Source organism: Meriones unguiculatus, chromosome 4 (genome assembly GCF_030254825.1).
Source record: "Meriones unguiculatus strain TT.TT164.6M chromosome 4, Bangor_MerUng_6.1, whole genome shotgun sequence".
Lineage (NCBI taxonomy): Eukaryota > Metazoa > Chordata > Mammalia > Rodentia > Muridae > Meriones > Meriones unguiculatus.
The window spans coordinates 14476464-14492499 of record NC_083352.1 but is presented as its reverse complement, the minus strand read 5'-3'; the positions used below and the strand labels follow the sequence as shown (position 1 = coordinate 14492499).

The 16036-nt window shown below is 42.3% G+C and overlaps 1 protein-coding gene across 1 annotated transcript in view; it reads right to left on the bottom strand.

Annotated features, from left to right (window-relative positions):
* The window catches only part of Vps36 (vacuolar protein sorting 36 homolog), a 28081-nt gene extending 12250 nt beyond the window's left edge, over positions 1-15831 (bottom strand). Inside the window, exons 1-6 of the mRNA XM_021661091.2 lie at positions 15675-15831; positions 11829-11897; positions 8074-8144; positions 4187-4301; positions 3104-3193; positions 2116-2202 (exon numbers count right to left, since the gene is read on the bottom strand). Of these exons, the coding sequence (XP_021516766.1) occupies positions 2116-2202; positions 3104-3193; positions 4187-4301; positions 8074-8144; positions 11829-11897; positions 15675-15770 (528 nt within the window). The 5' untranslated portion in view covers positions 15771-15831. The remainder of the gene's footprint in view (positions 1-2115; positions 2203-3103; positions 3194-4186; positions 4302-8073; positions 8145-11828; positions 11898-15674) is intronic.
* Positions 15832-16036: the final 205 nt, after the last annotated feature.

Here is a 16036-nt window from a genome sequence, read left to right as displayed (position 1 = left end):
TCGAGGCCAGCCTGGTCTACAGAGTCCAGGACAGCCAAGGCTACACAGAGAAACCCTGTCTCGGAAAATGAAAAAAAGGAACTGTTAACTTCCTCAAACTCCAACCAAAATTTTCATAGATTATTATTTACTGTTCTTGGATACATATAAGAAAATCTGGATCTGGGGTGTTGTTCAGTGACAGAATGCTTTTCTGGCACTTCTAAGGACCTGGGTTCTACCATCACTAACTAATACACACACTCATAAAGACGCAGACACACACAATGTAAAAGAAAAAGCCACTTTTTTTTTCCTGCTAGGAGATAAAAAACCAAAGATTATAAAAAGCTTTCCAGCTTACTTAGCTGCAGGAAAACTTTCTTGGGACATAATTATTTTGGTTGAAATGCAAGTGTGACGTGAGTGAGCCTTAGCCTCCGAATGTCAAACCAAGACACTTACAGTCTTATGTACAGGGCCACTGCACACAAAGCCATTTACAAAGATTAAATCACTTCAGTAAACGTCTACCTCAGTTTGAAGGGGCGTCTTCAAACTGAGTCAGATATGTTTCTAATGAATTATCTCGTGGTATTGAAAGTATAATGCAGAATTTCTCAGCTAAGTGGCGTGCACAATCAAGCATCTTGTCATTAGGTGAAAAATCAATCCACACAGTGCTCTGACATGAGCAATTGCGGCTCTCTTCAGCTATGCCAATCTGCAGGAAAGTACCCCCACCTGCAAATTTTTTTTCCTTCTGCTCAAAGAATAGTGTAAGAATAGTCGTGTAAGACCCTCATAGGCAGCTCTCGAGGCGAACACTGAAAACAAAGGGAACGTGTACACACCTCACAGGAATTTCCTCAGATAAACAAAGGCTTAGACACCGCGTTCTTATCAGTAAGGCCCAGCAGATGCAGGAAGCCCTTCATGGGAGGCTCTGGGCACCAGCTAGGAAATGGAGTCAATTCTACCACTTAAATCACACATCAACCTAGTTTTCAAAACTAGAACAAAGATTTGCCATTTAAACTTGGATTTTTACACTGACCACATAAACTGTTAATAGACTTTTTTATTTGTGTAAGCAAAAACAGGATAAGAAATCACTACTGTATATTTTCACTCAGAAAATACTAAAATACTGAGTGTGTACAAAGTTCATAATATTTTAGGTAATTACCAAGCACAATTATTTCTATTATTATTATATTAACTATTATTTATTTAATAATTATATTAGTATTTATTATTTCTATTATTACTATAAACCGTAGAATCAGTAAGCTATAAAAAAACTGTGGGAAGGCATGTAAAATAAAAACTAAAGACAGAGAGCTGCACGTGTCCATCCTCTTACTACGCCCTCACATTTACGGAACGTTCTGTCTTTACACCACAGTCACGTTTCCACTGCAATTGTGTGGAAAGGGTACTTGTGCTGGTCTATAGTGACCACCAGCCTCCACTCCGGTGAGTCGTTTCAGGAACAACTCACACATCTGACTTCCTGCTTCGGTACTGGTGAGTCTGTGGCTTTGTATGTCGGATCCCTTCTACCCGGACCTCTCCTTTCCCTGTTGGTGTTACCAACACCTACTCATCTTTCTGGCCCTTGATTCCCTCTTCCTGCTGTTAACAGGCCTTCCTTGACCCCAGCAGACATTAAGGAGCCTGGCCCAGGTCCCATCAGGATCCTGCATTTTCTCTTCACCTATGTCACATGTCAGTGACAGCAGAGCGCCTGCCTACCTGGTCCTTGTGAAGGTTCACGGTGTGGAGAACAAGAACTGCTTCCTAAATAAATCAGTGTCTGCACAGTGTCTATGGAGAATTCTTTGAGGTCTGAGAATCCATGAAAATGGAAATAATTTATTTCTTGAAATAGAATAATTTATTTTGAACATCACAACAAACTTCAAGAAAAAAAATACAAGCAACAGAAAACATCTCATTATTCCAAACCCTCTCTGTAAGTATGAATACAAAGAAAAAAAAACAGTATTAAAATATGCCAAGCTGAGGTAGATCTGTTATAGAAAACAGACTACAGAGTTTTAGGAAAACTAAATATATTCCAAATTACAGAATGGAACTAGTCAAGGCTATAAAAGGATGTTTAAGGATTACCTCAGAAATGTTTTTGTCGGTTTCTTTTCTTTTTTCTTCAAGTTTCCTCTCAATGCCTACAATTCCTACAGCTCTTACTCTTCCTGGCTGGGGGGAAAAACAATAGAAAAAGTAAGTAGCTCATAAAATATAGAAAACAGGAAGGAAACAAAACCTTTTGGAAACTACACTGAGTTTTCAAAGGCGGGAAAGAACCCACAAAGAAAATAGCATACAATCACATCTAGCTTCCTTTCAAAACATTTGTCTCTTTCTGGCTAAACATAATGACCTTTATCTATTAAAGGAAAAATGACATACAATCAACAGCATGAGTGATTATCTCTGTATTTTAGGTATAATTAAATTTCTTATTCATTTTTTATTCTTTGGAGATCTATCATATATTAGATATTTAATAATTTATTAACTATATAAAAAATTGTACCTAAAATTCTTGTACTTGAGAAGCTATTAAGCTACTTTCTCATATCTCAATGCCTGTCCATAGTTGAGTGGTTGATTCAGACAAAATTCATTTAAAAAAATTAGAACTCTACTATTTTGTTTTTGACAAGTTTGTGATCACAGAGAGTTCCTCCTCCTCCTTCTTCTCTATGTTTATTGTTTTGTTTTGGTTTTGTTTTTGCTTTTTTTGAGACAAGAGTCTCTATATGTGGGCCTGGCTGTCCTGAAATTCACTATGCAGACCAGACTGGTTTTGAACCCAGAGATACCTTCCTGCCTCTGCTTCCCGAATACTGGGATTAAAAGTCTGCACTACCACAAGCCAGAGTCTTCTTAAGGGGTACCTAAATACAGAGACGAAAGCAGTGTATCAGCTGGGCCCGTGGCCAGCTTGTCATCCCAGTACCTGGAAGGCTCAGGCAGAAGTATTACTTCAAGACTGAGGCCACCGGAGCTACTACATACAAGTTCTAGGCCACCCTGCCTTAACAACGCAAACAAAAAGGAAGATATAACATTTACAGATAGCTTTTAAAAATACCTGGGGTCCTTTATTTGTTTGTAATGACTGAGAAACTGGCACGTTCTCCCATCTTCTCTGTGTCATTTCCTCTGATAAACGCCTGTAAAACTGCAATGTATATGCAAAGCTGTGAGTCAGCCCAGCGGCAGCCATCACAGACACACTGCTAAGACATGTCTTTACTCTAAAGTTCTCTTCAGTCATCAGTAACAGACTAGACTCCTTAGACATCAAAGGAAGCCAAAAGCTGCTTTCTCGGATCAGCTTCAGCAAGCACAAGGAAATAAAACACACACATGGGAAAAAAAGCAGCAGAGAATAAGTTGTCTAGTTAGACTATCAGGTAAAACCAGGGACAACCAGGTGCAGTGGCACATGCCTCAGATCCCGGGAGGAGAATCAGTTCTAGGACACTCTCACCCATAAACCAAATTCAAGGCCACTATGGGCCACACAATACTGTTTCAAAAAACAAACAAACAAACAAACAAACAAACAAAAAAAAAAAACCAAAATCAGGACAAAATGTGGCTAAGCTCACAAAAAGAAAAAAAAAATCAAATACGTTTTCTAACTGCAGTGAAAACAGCTTTGGCAAAGCCAACTCAAGTGTGTGGCTTGGAAACTTCTGTGTGAGGAGCACTAGTCCAGTGCCGTGGAAGACAGTGGCCGGCAAGGACATGACTCCACCTGCGCATGTCTCCAGAACAGGATCTATCTAGCAGCTTCCCAATGAGGTTCTCTGGACCACGACACTGAGGCCCCCTGCTTGGTCATTCCCCGTATGGAGCTAGCCAAGACCAGGTGGCTGCCGGAGAGCTTTCAGAAAGGTCAGCTTAGCACCTTCCCATGACCTGTTCATCGAGTGACCACTGAAAGGTTCCCGAGCAGCGGAGGCCCATCCCGAGGCAGGCTTCCAGCTTCGAATATTTATGTGGCCGTGTAGCCGCACCCTCCTGCTGGTCACTTTTTGATAAGGCTCGAAATACAAACAGGTTCTTTGTTTTTGTGCTTCTATGTGGTTAAAAGCACATGGCATGCTTCATAACACTGTCTTCTGCCATGCTCTTCACCTCCGGCCGTGCTCGCAGGGAAGCTCACCTCAATCTGGCCGTGCTCTTTGAAGGACAGTTTGATGTAGGAGTTCTTACTGCTCTGGAACGGACCCGGCTCTTTGTTAGGAGGAGGTGGGTGCAGATGAACCACGATTTTGGCACTGATGAAACAGCAAATATTTTGACCATCTTAAAACCACTAATTTTGCTTTTGTAACTTCTCATTTACTTATTTATGTACTGTTTTGGTGCATACATCTCACTATGTAGCTCTGGCAATGTAGACCAGGCTAGCCTCCAACACAGAGATCCACCTGCCTTTGCCTCCCACATGCTAAAAGTAAAAATGTGTTCCACTACAACAAGCACTATTTTTAAACTTCTTTTATATTACTAATGAATCTTTTTTTTAAAGATTTATTTATTATATATATAGTATTCTGCTTGCACGTACACCAGCACACAAGAAGAGGGCACCAGATCTCATTATAGATGGTTGTGAGCTACCATGTGGTTGCTGGGAATTGAACTTAGGACCTTTGGAAGAACAGCCAGTGCTCTTAACCTCTGAGCCATCTCCCCAGCCCTCAAATGAATGTTATATTCGTATAAAAACAAAGAATTTCCTAAAAGACAGTCTTTTGTAATTTATCTTCATGATCATTAAAGTCTACAAAAATAAAACTTATAAAATATGAACTAAATGTCATCGGCTGTATAGATGAAATAAAAGTATGGTTTTAGAAATAATTCAAAATAAGTTCTTAACATTTTGAGAGGCTTATGAGTAAGCTTCCCATCCACAGAGCCGTCATCTGAGGTGAGGGAGCTATGACTTCTGCCAAAGCATCCTACCTTACTTACTTACATGTGAGCAGTCACATATAAAACAGACAGTTGATATATATAAAAACCCATCCAAAGCTAACATTCTACAGTGTCATTTGTTGGCCACTCAGGCCACAATGATCTGGAAGACTCAACAGCAAAAACAACTCTCAAAATACTGCTGACCTGGGGAGACCTGGCCATGTTTGTGCGCATTAAATGTTTACTGCCAGACACACCTCATGGTCCAGCCTGGTCCACCTGATCCTCCCCTCCATGCACCCTGCCCCAGTCGCCACATCTAGACAGTAGAAAAAGGAAAGACAACACGTGCTTACAGACTGATAGAATTAACAATGTGAAAGCAACCATCTTACCAAAAGCTATTGACAGATTCAACAAAATCCCAGTCAAAATCCCTATCTCACTCTTACTGAAACAGAAAAACAAAACAAAACAAAAACCAAAAAAACAAACTATCCTAAAATTCATATGGAACCACAAAAGATCCAATAGTCAAAAAAATATTGAGCAAAAGGAACAAGTACACACAAAAACATATATGTAGGCCAATGGAACAAAATTGAAGACCCAAACATCAGTACACAAAACCTCAGCAATTTATTATTTGACAAAGAGGTAAAAAACAAACAAACAAAACATTTTAAGTTGGAGAATAGAAAACATCTTGAGTAAATAGTGTTGGAAAACATGAACGTCCACGTGCAGAAGAATGAAATTAGACCCATATCTGTCACATTCTATGAAGACTATCTCCAAAAGGATCAAAGACCTAAACCTGAAACACCAAAACTCCTAGAAGAAAACATAGTACCCACCATGATATAAGTTAGGAAAAGACTTTCTGAACAGGATTTATTTGCCAGGAATCAAGGCAACAACTGACAACTAAAAAGTTTCTGCACAGCTAAAGAATCAATCAATCATGAGAACAAGAAGCCCACAGTATGGCAGAGAATCTACCCACAAAGTACAAAGAACTCAAAAAACAAAGAATCAAAAGAGACCAACAGAGCAGAAAACAAAAACAGAAACAAATAACCTGGGCTCTAGGGGTCCTACAGAGACTGATACCACAACCAAGGACCATAGATAGAGATAACCTAGAACCCCTGCTTAGATGTAACCCATAGACTCTATCTCCAAGTGGGTGCCCTAGTAAGGGGAACAGCGGCTGTCTTTGGCATCAACTCAGTAGCAGACTCTCTGATCACCTATTCCTGGAGGGGCGAGGAGCCTTACCAGGCCACAGAGAAAGACGGTGTAGCCAGTCCTGATGAGACCTGATAGGCTAAGGTCAGATAGAAGGGGAGGAGGACCTCCCCTATCAGTGGAGTAGGGGAGGGGCATAGGGGGAGAAGAGGGAGGGTGGGATTGGGAGGAGACAAGGGAGGGGGCCACAGCCAGGATACAAAGTGAATAAACTATAATAAATAATAAATAAAAAATTCTTAAAAGAGCCCCCCAAACAAAGAATCAAAATGACAAATGACCTGTTCAAAAACAAACTTGGGATCTGAACACAGAGTTTCAAGAGGAGGAAAAAAAGTTTAAGAAATAGCCCCCAAAATGTTCATTTTCCCCAGCAATTAGGGAATTGCAACCAGAACAACTTGAGATTTCATCTTACTCCAGTCACAACGGCAAAGATCAACAAAACGACTGACAACTAACGCTGGAGAGGATATGGGGAAAAGGGACCGTCATCACTGTTGACAGGATTGCAATATGGTGCAGCCACTCTGGAAATCAGTGTGGAAACCCTCAAAGACAAACCTACCACATGACCCAGCGTCTACCACTGCTTGGCTTATGTCCAAAGGACTGACATCCTATTCCACAGGTTCTTGCTCGGCCACGTCCATCACTGCTCTAGCCACAATAGCTAGAAAATGGAAACTTCAACAAATGAATTGACAATGAAAATGTGGCACGTATACACTGTGGAATATATGTAACCATAAACATAAATTAAGTCACGAACTTTGCAGGTAAGTGGATGGAACTAGAAAAATCTCATATTGCCTGAGGTAACTCAGACCCAGAAAGACAAGCGTCACATGCTCTCTCTCGTCTGAGGCTCCTAACTTCTTCAGTGTAATGACACATCCTGTAGTAACTGCAGAAATCAGGAAAGAACAAGAGAGCAAAGCGGGGGGAGGAGGAATAGAGAAGGTATTTGAGTAGCGGGGTATGATGGACTTGAAGGGGAAAAGGGACAAATGGGGCAGGCGTCTTCAGCTAGAGAGGTGGAGGGACATAATTAAAAAAGGAGGGAGGACGGCAAAAGTAACAGTAAGGATGTCTGAAAAGTCACAAGGAAATTGCATTGTTATCTAGCTACCTAAACTTAGTTAAAATGCATGAATGGGTGTGCGCATGTGCGCGCACACACACACGCACTTTCAATGAAATGTTCTCCTAAGGCTGACAATACTTCCCTCCAGAGCCATACACTAATAAAACCCTCAACACCAGGCATGAGAAGCCCTATTTTGGGGTGTTGGTCAGGGCTGCCTAACAGACTCCCCAAACAGCGTAGGCTATTGCGGTTGCCCTTAGTTGTGTCTCAGCGGTGGGAGGAAAGTCCCTATTGCTGAAGGCACCATGCATGTCAGACACACGATCTGGAGGATCTAAGATGGTTCTGACTTTAAAGCTTTCCTGAGAACTAGAGTTCATGGTACCAGAGTGTTACATACTAAGGAAGCAACCAAAGTCCTACCCAGCTTTGATGCCTAGGAACCACACAATGACCAGCACGGAAAGATAACCCTATGGAACAGGTTTACCAACAGTTGTCAATATCAATAGATTACCAATATCAACAGCTCTTTCCCTCAGATGAGGCCTGCTGGCGTTTGAATGCTGAATAACAAGCACACACAGGAAAGACTGTGTGTGTGATAACACACACAGTAAGTGCAGGGCCACATCATTTATTATGACGCAAGGATACTACAGCAGGCCTTACCACTTTGTTCAGACCTTAAGAATGAACAGAAGATAGAAAAAGAACCTTAAAGAACCTGCTGAGAATAGTATGACAAGAAACGGTTTTTGTGGATAAAGGTCAGACCTCACCTCTTCCCGATTCCAGCCGCCTGCTCCTCAATGAACACAATCTGGGACAGGGGAATGGCCATACAGCACTCCTAAGAGGAAACCAACAGAGAGCTCCATTATACAGGTCAGAAGGTGGAGTCCAGCATCCCTGGAGTGCTTGTCTCCTATGAGGTACTTAAAATCAACAGTGCGGTATTTTGCTCAACTATGTTCATAGCAGCGCTATTCATAATAGCCAGAATCTGGAAACAACCTAGATGTCCCTCGGTGGAGGAATGGATACAGAAAATGTGGTACATTTATACAATGCAATACTACTCAGCAATTAAAAACAAGGAAATTGTGAAAATTGCAGGCAAATGGATGGAACTAGAAAAGATCATCCTAAGTGAGGTAACCCAGAAGCAGAAAGACACAAAGGGTATATATTCACTAATAAGCAGAAATTAGCTGTATGATATAGGATAAACATACTAAAATCTATAGTCCTAAAGAAGCTAAACAACAAGGAGGACCCTGGGAAGAGGCTTAACCCTCATTCAGAAGGAAAGACAGTATAGACAACAGAAATAGGAGAAGAAAGGGAACGGCACAGACGCCTTCCACAGAGGGCCTCTGAAGACTCTACCCAGCAGGGGATCAGAGCAGATGCTGAGACTCGAGACAAACTTTGGGCAGAGTGTAGGGAATCCTGTGGAAGAAGGGAGATATTAAGCCCTGGAGGGGATAGGAGCTCCACAAGGAGAGCAACAGAACTAAGAAATCTGGGCCCAAGGGTTCCTACAGAGACTGATGAATCAACCAAGGACCATGCATGGAGAAAACCCAGACCCCCTGTTCAGATGCAGTCCAAGCTCAGTCTCCTTGGAGGTACTCTAGTAAGGGAAGCAGGAGCAGTCACTGGCATGAACTTGGTTGCCTGTGGCCTTCCTAGGCCACAGAGAAAAAGGATCCAGACAGTCCCGATGAGACCTGATAGGCTAGGGTCAGAGGGAAGGGGAGGAAGACCTCCCCTAGCAGTGGACTAGGGGAGGGGCATGGGGGAAGAGATGGAGAGAGGGTGGAATGGGGAGGAGATGAGAGAGGGGGCCACAGCCGGGATACAAAGTGAATAAATTGTAGACAGCAATAATAATAATAATATTAAAAAAGAAAAAGAGAAGAAACTGCTCCCTCTTGGCCTGGGCGGGAGGGCTGCAGCAGGCACGGGCTCTGCTGGAGCTACCCTTCCAATCGCCATGATAAACTTAAGGAGGATTTAAATAAAAGTCCATGCATTTTGGTGCATCGGAGGAATTTTAAAGGCAAGGCGGCTCAGGACCAGCACTGGGGCTCAGTGGGTAAAGGTGTCCGCCCCAAAGCCTAAACCCAAGTTGAGTCCCCTGGACCCACATTCTCTCTTTCTCTCTCTCTCTCACACACATAAAATGTGACTAAACCAGGTGGCAGTACATCTCTAACCTCAGACCAGCCTGGGCTATACAGCGAGGCCCTGTCTCAAAAAGCAAAAGCAAATGGGGCTGCAGAGATGGCTCAGCAGTTAAGAGCATTTGCTGCTCTTGCAGAAGACCAGAGTTTGGTTCCCAGCACCCTTGCTGAGAAACTTAAAATCACCTGCTACTCTAGTTCCAGGGACTCTGACGCCCTCTTCTGCCCTCCCTAGGCACTTGCAGGCACATAGATACACATGAGAGCACAGACGTGTACACAAATAAACCAATAACAACTCATCTTAAGCAAAATAACAGTTGTAACTATCTTTGTTTTTATAGTTGGTATATTTTTTCAAGTAAGATTTATGAAAATTCTTGAATATCTTTTTTGTAAAATATGATTTATATCCAATGTAAAGCAATTCACCATTTGTAATGTTCAAGCTTCGAATTAAAATGAATTTACATGAAAAAATTTTTGATGTAATATTTCTTATATAAAACAAAACCAAATAAATCAGAAACAGTAATAAGAAATGTATTTGACATGGGTGATTTTTTTCTGCTTCTTTACAGATGTACACACATGTACACATTTTAAGAGGAAATGCTAATATAGCTTTGTTGTTACTAAGTATAAGTTTTAAGGTATTTTATAACAGCATGTGAAGCAGTACATGCCTATGATCCCAGCGATTCGGGAGGGTAAAAAGGACAACTTGAGTTCAGGTTAGGCAAGGCAACACAGGAAAACTTAAAAAAAAAAAATAGTTAAATTAAATTTAAAGCATTATGTATGACTGGCATATAACAGGTCTAAGAATTCAAAACTGGCTTCTTTTTATTAATACGTATTAATTGTACAAGTTAATAGGTTTCCAATTTTTGTAATTTATTTTACTTATGTGTGCACAAGCATGCTGCAGCCCTGTGGGGCACCTATGGAGGTCAAAACTGCAAACGTCAGTTCTCTCGTTCTACCAGGCGTTATCTGGGGAGAGAAGCCAAATCCTTGGTTCTGGAGGCAAGCATCTTTACTGGCTGAGCCATCTCAGTGGTCCCGGTGTTTTCACCTTAGCATTTCCATATGTATATAATCACTAACCATTCATATCTATCTCCCCTGCAAACGTTTCTCCCCTTTCCTGCCTAAATAACCTCTTTGTATGGTAACCGAAGGGTTACACCAAAATCAATTCATCAATACCTAGCCTCAGGATATCTTATCATCTTAAGATTTGTCCTCTGCAGATCATTTTAAAATAATGACAAATGGTTCTTATAGGACAAAAAGTCAGATATTGCAATAGTTAGCACTCTTCTAAAGAATACATTCACAGTTCATCTTAGTACTAAACATTCCTGGTGAGGGATTGGAGAGATGGTTTAGAGGTTAAGAGCACTGACTGCTCTTCCAGAAGACCCAGATTTAAATCCCAGCACCCACATGACAGTTCACAGCCATCTGTAACTCCAGTTTCAGGAGATTGGAGACCTCTTATGACCTCCGTGGGTACTGCATACAAACGGTGCACAGACATACGTAGTTAAAAACCGTAACACATAAAAAATACATATTAAAAAAGTTCCTGGAAACTGGGAGTACAGTGGGAGATGTGAAAACATGTGCTTAATGCTCCCGGCCTGAGGCCTAGTGCTCCCGGCCTGAGGCCTATCTCCAGCATCAGAACTAAGTTGAACTTCACAGCAGCAGGTGGGGAATGATTAAGAAAATAAGCTTCTAGACTGGACAGCTTTTCCTGCTGACCGCTGTAACTTACAAGTTAAAACTCTTTGGAATAAAGATATCGGCATTATACACATACACCCCACTCTACAGAGCAACTATAAAATTAGGGTGAGGAGTTTTTTCCTTAGTGACATGGAGGGAAGGACTTTCTCAGCAGATAGGCAGGCTGATCCTGCTTCCCAGCAACCTGGCAGAACAGGTTGTTCAGAAGAGGGCATACTGTCTTTTTAAGGCTCCCTCACAGCTGAGGTTAAGAAACTGCTCCTTCTCCACCCTGAGGCAGGCTGTAGGAGTGACTCACTGGTATTTGAAATCATAAGGACTAAGCATCACTGCACACAGGAGGCAAGGCAGGTAGATCGCTTTGAATTTAAGGCCAGACTAGTCTACATAGCAAGTTCAAGGTCAGACTAGGCTAACTGGTAAGACCCTGTCTGAAATAAAAACAAACAGGAAAAAGGAAACTTAAATCCCTAAATGGGGGTAGCTGAGGGTGCAATTCAGTGATGAAGCAGGCACTCAGTTCCAAGTCACACCCCCAATGCAAACATAACCACATAAACCCCAGATCAATGCTAAACGTCTCTTACATTGTTTTTCTGGTCTCTCCAAATCAGCCGGTGTGTACTAAGAAGAAGAGTCCCAGCATCAAATTTTATCTAAAACAATAAGATCAATACAAAATATCAATATCATATTATCCAGATTTCCTTACTCAATAAGCATAAACTATGAAATTATTAAACATTTAAAATGAGGTTTACCACAAATTAAAAAGCAATGCTATATAACCCATAAAGATAAGCTATATATATATATATAATGCATATAATTCTGTAATAGATATGTGCATATATATGTGTGTGCATATATATACATATTTATATTATAGCTATTATAGAATTATAGAAAAGTTTGAAATAATCTAGATGTATAATCAGGGGTAGTTAAATAAAATATATCTACAGTAGAATGCACATGCCAAAGTTAAAAGAATGATGAGGTAGAACTACATACATTACCATGGAACACTAAGACAGAGCTGATGGGAAAAAAGGAGTTTGCAGTGTATTACACAGAATGAAATTCTCTAACAGAATGTTCTCTCTATGTGTGTGCATACACATCACTGTATCAGTACCGGGAAAGGGTCTAAAATGAGCCCACAGTTAACAATGAGTATCTCAGGGAAAGGGTGAGGAAGTGGGAGGGAAAGAAGCAAAGGATCCTTTTTAAAGGATTGATTTTAACATATGTGTCTGTGTGCAGCTGTGCACATGACTGCCGGTGTCTGCCGAGGCCGGAAGACAGCACTGAATCTCACACAGCTGGAGTTAGGCAGTTGTGAGCTGTTCGAAGAGCAAACGGATGTTCGGGAAGATCAGCGTGTGCTATCAACTGCTGAGCCATCTCTCCATTAGCCCCCTCCTCCTGTGCTCTATAAAACTGTCCAGGTGATTTTACACTGAGATCAGATTCATATGTCATACTTCTGTAGATTTTAAAAATATCTTTGAAAAAAAAAAAGCCTAGAAATAGCTGTAAACATGTAAGAAGAGACACTGATAGAAACTCAGTTATTGGCACTGACACCCGGGTAATGAAGTGACTTATACTTGACACACTTCACAAAAAATTCTAGATTTAAAGATTTAAGAGAAAAAATGAAAAATTGTTTAAAAAAAGTAGGAAAATTACATATTTTAAAAAAAATCTCAAAAACCAAACCAAAACAAAAACAAACAAACAAAACCTCCAGATAGAAAAGCCATTAAACCCACTGGTATTGAGGAAAAAAAAAAACCTCAGATATTCACCTATAAAGGACTGATGGCAAAAGCTATGAACAACAAACACAAAAGATAAATAGCAGACTAGGAAAAATAACTGCAACTCACATCCAAGACAAAGAGCAGCCTGTGATCAACTGGAAAAATGAGCCAAGTTAACAGAAACTACACGACATGTAGAGCCAGCCGTTAACTGACGCCTAGCCTCACTGATAGTACAAATACAAATACAAGACATTATTTATCTGTAAGATGATGAGTTCATCCACTGATGCCTGTGAAAGCAAATGAGGGGGGAAAAATTTAAACTTCCATCAAGAGGAAACTGGGCCCCCAAATGGTGGACCAGAGACAGAAAAAAAAAAAAAAAAAAAAAGAAAAGAAAAGGAGAGTGTATACTTAACAATATTCTATAGCATTTACTGTGTATTTCGGTGTGTCTGATAGAATGCCACTCACTGTAGCAATCATCCAGAATTTTTTCTTTTCTTCTGAGACAGGGTCTCACTATGTAGTCCTAGCTGTCCTGGAACTTGATACATAGATCAGGCCAACCTCAAACTCATGGAGATCCCCCTGCCTCTGCCTCTCAAGTCAGGGCTCAAAGGTGTGTGTCACTGCCAGTCATCCAGATTTCAGACCAGTGAATGTGTGAAAGGTACATTGACAACCAGCAAAATGTGCTATATTCTCTTGACTGATTTTTTTTAACAAATAAGAAACCTGAAAAGAGTGTGCACAATATATTTCACATTCACATAGATGTGCATACATATGACATATATGAACATATACTGGTTTTGTGTGTCTGTGCTTGTTGCTGAGAACTGAACCCTAAGTCTCCAATATGATGGTATTTTGAGTTACAGCCATTGGGAAGTGATTATGCTCAGATATGGTCATGAGGTGGGGACCACCTAAATAGAAGTTAAAATTAAGTATTCTGTTAGCAACACTGTAAGATATTCATCGTATTTTATTACATTAAAAAATAAAATAAATTTTCCCTTATCATGCTTATAGCAGACTTGTACACTATGCCACTACACACTTCGCTATACAGACCAGGCTGGCCTGGATCTCACAGTGGCCCACCTGCCTCTGCCTCCCAGTGCTGGGGCTAAAGATGCACAGACACAGAGGAAAACAGGACTTGTGAAGTCTTTTCTCTGATTTGGCCAAGTGTTTTGGTAGAATACCGTGCTGGTTAGTTTTCTTGTCAGCTCAACACAGCCAGGGCCACACAGAGAGAGACCCTGTCTCAAAATGGGAAGGAGGGGGGCTGGAGGGATAGCTCAGCAGATAAGAGCACTGGCTTCCTCTTCTAGAAGATGCAGCGCCTACTCAGCAACTCACAACAATCTTTAACTCCAACTCTAGGGAACCTGACACCTCTCGCCTAGGCTGACATGGGCACTTATGTGCACACACCCACATGCAGACACACACATCTGCACACAACTGAAAACAGGAAAAACGTTTAAAATAAAAAGAAGCAGTGCGCAATGTATTTATTATAGTTTGTAATTCTTTGTCTTGGCTAATCTGATTTACACAAAATAAAACAACTGAATTTACATTTTGAGAATCTCTTTTTGTGCTAAGTAGTAAAAATTCCCGTTTCCAAAACAAATGTTTTGTTAACTCCAAAAGCGCGAAACGTTCCCTTCCCTTAGGACAGTTCTGGCTAAGAGGCTTTGCCTTTTATCTTGTTGGAATCCGAATTTAGGATTTACCCGTAACGCTCAAGCCACTGTGTGCATCAGTGAGCATGAAGAAAAGTGAAAGGTTGCTGCTCTAGTGAAGGAACTGTGCGACAGTTCCCTTCCGGGATCTCCCGTGGATTATCTCAACCTGACAGACTAGTCAGGCTGGTTTAGATTTACTACCCAAACCCTGAATAATCTAAGCTACTTAGAAAGTAAATCAAACTTTATTTAAGCAGTTGAGGAAAACAGCTTGTCTCAAAAACAACAGTAGTAGCACAGTGCACAGAAAAATACCCTAAGTCAGGGGGCCTGGGTTAGCTTTAAGCATTGACCAGGAAGAAAGTGTATCAAGTACAGAGGGAGACTTCATTTCCCTAAGAGCGAGGAAGGTGGAGTCCAGTATGTGAAAACTAGAAAGCGCTCGTGGGAACGCAAGCTCCTTTCCCCCTCCTGATACCGGGCTGCACATTTCAGAACAGGATGGTCTGCAGTGTCCAGTACGTACAAAACGCTTCCTTTCGGCATTTCTCTTACAACTTGCAAGCCCACCTCTTAGGATTTAAGCTTGCATTACTGCGAGGCAAGGGCTTACTGCATCACTTCGTAACACGAAGGAAGCCTCAAGCTCGCTTCCTAAAGCAATCACATCGCAAGGGGCTGGACCCCGCTGCCCCCTTCCGAGGCTCGGCCCAGCACGAACCACCAGCCCTCCAGAGGCAGGAGGAGGCTGGGGTCGGCGTTCGCTCCGGGGCGCGCTCCCGACAAGGCGGAGCTGGGCTGTGCCGGGCTCCCGTCCGCCGCGACCCCCGCTCGCCCGCGCCGGGCTCCGCCGTCCACCGTGCAGCCTGCGGGCCCCAGGCCGAGGCCGGGAGCGCAGGGCCGAGGTGGCGCCGGGCCCAGCACGGAGGCCCGCGGGGCGAGCCGGCCTCCGCCCTACCTTCTCCTCGCCGTCGTAGACGCGCACCCCGCGCTGCTGGATCACCAGCGTCTCGTTGATCTCCAGGAGGCCGCTGGTCCACACGAAGCGGTCCATGGCCGCCGCCCGACCGGCCGCCGCCGCTCGCCGGTGCTCCGGGGATGCGAGCGGCGCCCCCTAGTGGCCGGCGGGCGTGGGGCGGCGTGAGGGAGCGCCCCCTAGCGGCGGCCACTCGTGTGCGCACTTGCTCCCCCGTCACTGCCAAGCCCGTTGACCGGCCTGTTAAAGGACAGTTTTTTTCCCCACAAAGTAAATGTTGACAGCAGGAATTGTTTTTAATAAATCTGTAACCAGTGTATTATGTAATTCCCTCTTCTCCTCTC